At 38.8% G+C, this 5210-nt stretch overlaps 1 protein-coding gene across 1 annotated transcript; it reads right to left on the reverse strand.

Annotated features, from left to right (window-relative positions):
• Positions 1 to 3567: 3567 nt before the first annotated feature.
• On the reverse strand, positions 3568 to 4794 carry LOC149095956 (adenosine receptor A3-like). The gene has a single exon (XM_089281017.1). It carries the CDS (start codon positions 4792 to 4794, stop codon positions 3850 to 3852), a length of 945 nt encoding a protein of 314 aa, XP_089137143.1. The 3' UTR covers positions 3568 to 3849.
• Positions 4795 to 5210: the final 416 nt, after the last annotated feature.

Here is a 5210-nt window from a genome sequence, read left to right on the forward strand (position 1 = left end):
CTTCATGGGAAGTCTCACCAAACACAAGCGTATGCAATCTTAAAATTTTTGTTAATTCTCAAAATTTGACGGTTAACAGGAAAAAAAAAATAACATAAAAAGAAAAAAAATACACGCCAATGCCATTAATTAAAGATCACTGAAGAGGGATACAGTGAAACCCAGGCTCTCGCGCGTCCTTGACAATGTCTCGTTCACTACTGACCTCTCTATTCTCAGTCCCCAGTTCATTAAACCAGTAGAGTAAAATTTAGTTAGTTTTAGTTCACATTTTTCCTATTAACAGAGATTCAACCTTGTTTGTGAATCGTCAATTTAAGCTGCTTCATGATATTTCTTTTGCTCCAGTGTTGTAACAGTATTTTCTTTCTACATGTACAGTTACACTTATTGACCAATCACACGCGAGATTTTTTTGTTTTCAATTAAAAATTAAGCCAGCTATCACAACACAGCTTTGTCATGATAAATATTTGATAGAAAACAAACTTTCTTTTTATTTTCTTTATTAAAAAAACTTTCCTCGGCCATGTTAAAATTAAATCTAGCTTTTGCACTTCTTGACGAAAAGTTAGTTTCCAGTTTCTGCGGAAAAGCACCAGCGGTTAGGTACATAACTGAACGTCACCTTCGTGGCGTGTTAAGGTTATTTCGTGAGATCACGAATCACACGTAGCTTCTTTTTACGATGCTTCGCGAATAGTCTGTTGAAATTAATGGAACGCTAACACATTCCTGCCACGGAAAACGACTTGAGTTCTAATAATCACGAAATCAGCGCACGAGTCACGTAAAACGTTTAACGCATTGCGCAATCATTTTTCTGGGTCAGTGAATATCGCCAGAAAATACAAAAAAAAAAAAAATACAAATAAATAAAATACAAATAAAAGTGATCCTGGTTATTATCAAGTTAATTATATCCATGCAAAGATTTCATGAAGCTGATTGGCTGAGAGCACGTCAATTAATTCCAAACAGTGCAAAAAGTTGAAATTGCGGATTAAAGAAAGTTGATCAAATTACACGTATGCTATCTACAAGTAATCAAATAATTTTCTCGTGCAATGAGGAATAGACAAGGACTCGTAAATTTTTGAAAGACTACAAATTTCACTCGGCCTACGGGCTCATGCATTTTTTTTTTAAACTTTGAAAAATTTAATTTACTTGTGTTTACTTCTTGAAACTGCACAGGCTCTAAACAATTATTGGATGAGGTGTTTTTGATATCCAGACTAACCAAGGTCGAGGTAGGGTTTATCAGCCTCAGCCTTCGGCTTCGGCTGATAACCCTTACCGAGACCTTGATTACTCTGGATATCACAAAAACCGAATCTAATAATTGTTTTATTATACATTGAACGAAAAACAAAAACAAAAAAAAATGGAAGTCAAGTTTTTGCTTCTTCACTGACGGCAAGCAACACAAAGCGCGTGAACTTGACATGATAACCCCTAGAAATCATGCACCGCGGTCATACATGACATGATTACCAGTGACCTTGAGTGTCCTTGACATGATTATTGCATAATCTGCACCTAGATGACGTCACAGGCGCAGCGAATTTCGAAAATTCACTTTACACTTTCGGCTAATCAGAAAAGAGATAGTGAGTTCAATGTATAATATTTCACAGTATCTTGACCAACCTCGTTCTCAGAGTCTCTCTTTTTCCCGCGCGGGAAGAAGAAAGACCCTGGAAACAAGGTTGCATCTAGACGGTCTCCCTTTCTCGTTTTACATGTTATTATTCTTTTTCGATCCACTTGTCATTTACAGTATCTTGGCATTGACCCTTTTTCGATTGACATTTTATTTACAATATTTCGACAAACTCCCCTAATAAGGTATATTTCACAGGTTCACATTAAACCATTATGAATTTTTAAGCTGTTTGCAGTATCTACAGGAACAATTGGCATGTCATTTATATGATCTTAGCTCACTGCTCTGAAAATTTAGTGCTTTGTCCATCATTCACATGTTTCACTTAAAATATTTACATGGTGTTTAACCCTCGCACGTACAAGGGGGTGTGGATGTCAAACCCCCCCCCCCCCATACGGTTTTTTCAAATTTTTGAAAAGGCGATTTACTCTAAGAGGCTGAAACTTTCAGTAGCTATTCATTCATCTCACGCAGAAGTTTTGCAATGTCAATTGTGTGTCCTCATTTTTCGCGTTGCGAAAACGGTTGCCATAACCGTCAATTTCATGTAGGTTTAGCCAAAAATCAGGTTTTTTTGAGATAATTCTGTAGTTTTTTCCAGTTTTCATCAAATTGCAGAAACCCAGTTATTTGTACATTTTATAAGCATTCTGGCTTAATTTTGTATTAATTTCCGTTATTTCTCGACTTTTCAAGAAGATAGTAAAATCAAAGATAGCGGATCCAAGATGGCGGTTAAGTGACGTCATTTGACGTCAGATAACGGCATAACTAACAAAAATGGTATCAACTTGTAGAGCAAGCCCAGGGCTATCTAATCAATGTAAATTTATTACTCTGTGCCTTAACGGAGCGAAAACCCAAGAGGGGCGGGGGCTCCATCAACCGCCTGCCCCACTTGTACCACGGTGGGATTATGACCTAGCTTGTACTTCCGAGGGTTAAGATGGAAGTTCAAATACATGTTAAAGGGAAAAAAGACATTGACGTTATTCTTTAAAGCCTGTTTTTGATGACTTAAATATTAAATACATGTTGTCTAAATACTATCTAAATTTTGAATTATTCCAGATCCAGTATATAAAAATGCTCTCCTAAAGAAACAATATACATAAAGGACAAGACCCAAACTGTCTGTACTCATTACTGTCAACCGAATCCACTCAAGCGCAAACTGGGGGCGTCCGGGGGGCATGCTCCCCCGGAAAAGTTTTGAATTTTGGGTCTTCAAAAATGGCGTTTCCGTGATTCTGAGCACAAATTTCAAATAATTTCAGCGCCAAACGTAGCTAGCATTTCTAAGAGGAGATTGTAAATCTCGCTTCGTTTAACATATTACATACTCAGTCATCAAATGCTGCAGACTTGTGATTTACCGTTTACTCAGCTAGGATATCAGAAAGAAGGAGGCGCCGTGGATGCTTCTATGCAAAAATGTCGATTGTTGCACGATGTAAATTTGCCTACCATAATGGATGTTCATTAGCGCAAGTCCAGACTCTCGCTCACTGGTCATGGTCGCCCTCAGATAAGTTTTCAGTCGCCGCAATGCGCTGAACAATCGCTCACTTTCTGCAGAAGTAATTGGCAACGTACATAAGATACGCAGCAACTTATGTACGATTGGAAAGAATTCATGGTTGCATTCTTCTGACGCCTGAACTGCACTGCTGGGTAGGTCTTGATCCACGTTTAGCCACTTGCCCAGCCAACGGAAAAGTTCCACATCAAAAACCTGGAGTAATGGTAGGCCATCTGCCTAGTACTGCAAAGCGGCTAGTACAGGTTTTCCTTCTCGAGAAACTAGCAAGGCTGGAAGTAGGCAGGGAGGCTTGTATGATCCGTCCAATTCATGCAGCCTTATAATATTGTAACCTGCGATATAGCATGTGATGCCTTTTTAAATTGATTTTCTTTTGTTCTTATTCAAAAACGAAAATCTCGTCTCGCGGAATTTCGAAAGGGGGTTCCGATACTTTTTTCCTCTTGAAATAAAATCCATTTTCATAACCCAAAAGGGGGGTTCCAGAACCCCTGGAACCCTCCCCTGGCTACGCCCCTGATCTCTGTATTTTCTGTTCTATTGAACAAACTCTAAATGAACGGACTCTGTGCTCGTCATAACCAAAGTTTACGAAGCCATTTTTCACCGAATCCACTTTACTACACCCCAAAATCTAGGCTGATTTACAGCAGTTCAATTGTTTGATCGTATCCTTGGCTACTTGTCGTACACTTCTGATCTTCCAGCAGTAAAGAATCGGGTTTAGAGACGAATTCAGATAGACAGAAGTTACTGAAACGCGGCTAGCAATTTCAATTTGGCTTTTAGGTATTATGCCATACGCGTACGTCGTGAGCATTACCACAACTGCCAACGGAACATAACAAGCAAGTAATGCCACCTGCACCCATTTTGCGCTGGAAACTGAGTTCTTGTATCGTGCAATATTCAGTGGAAGTTCTCTGCCTTTAGGTTGTCCTTGTGTTAATGAACACATTTGAAGCTGATGTCGTCGAAGCTTGACATAAATCGCCGAGTAGCAGAAGGCAGAGGTTGTTACAGAACACGCTGTAAGCGAAATACCTGCAGTAATAGCAATACTAACACTCCAAAAGGTTATCGATTCAACTAAAATACCAATCAACCAAAAGCAAGCGATAACTGCACGAACTCGTTGTAATGTTACAACTTGTCTGTATCTCAGTCCAGATAACAGGGCTAGGAGCCTGTCTACGCTTATTGCACTGGATGTGTAAATCGATATTTGACCCAAAACAAAACCTGAAGCGTTAAATAACTTATCGATGTAGTAAATAACTTGCCTGCTCATTCCAGTTGTTAGCGAAGGGAAAAGGGTAACGGCGTAGAATGGTTGCGTAATAACTCCAACACAAAGATCAGTGATCGCCAGACATCGGAACAAAAGTTTGGTTGACGGATGAAGGGAAGTCACTTTATGAAGAGCAACAAGCGTCAAAGTATTGCCAAGTGATGCAGTGATGGACAGCAAAATATTCAAGGTTGAAAGAAATATGGCTATCCCTGCTGGTATTGACGATTTGCTTGCTTCGTTCAGCTGGATTGTGGTGTTTTCGTCGGTTACGGTGAAGTTCGCCATACTCGTTCACTGGCTCTTGCTTATTATAAGCGTGTTGATTCTCAAATAACTTTTATAATGTGTTGTACGCTAGCAGGTGACACATTTCCTATATACGGATATATTGATTCAGAGTTTTCGAGTGAACAACATTAAGATGACAGCCATGAACAAACAGTAGTCGGAAGAACTTTTGCCCTCAATTAAACCTATTTTTTCAAACCTCTTTTTTAAATCCGTGTTGTTGAATTGACTTTAAGCAGCACTACAGGATGCTTTCCTTCAAACTATGCAATATCACTTTATAAAGTTCAATTGCCATTGTAATATACTGATTCCTTTTGTATTCAGTCCGGAATGACTTAAGGAGCAATTCAGTCCGAGATTTTGTTAAAAGTTATGTTTTAGGCCTTCTCTTGGAAATTTTGAAAATATAA

Source organism: Orbicella faveolata, unplaced genomic scaffold (assembly GCF_042242905.1).
Source record: "Orbicella faveolata isolate gen_17 unplaced genomic scaffold, um_ofav_v1 contig_48, whole genome shotgun sequence".
Taxonomy (NCBI): Eukaryota; Metazoa; Cnidaria; class Anthozoa; order Scleractinia; family Merulinidae; genus Orbicella; species Orbicella faveolata.

Excerpts from the sequence above, each read along its gene's own strand:
- LOC149095956 (XM_089281017.1), bottom strand. The coding sequence starts at position 4,794 with ATGGCGAACTTCACCGTAACCGACGAAAACACCACAATCCAGCTGAAC.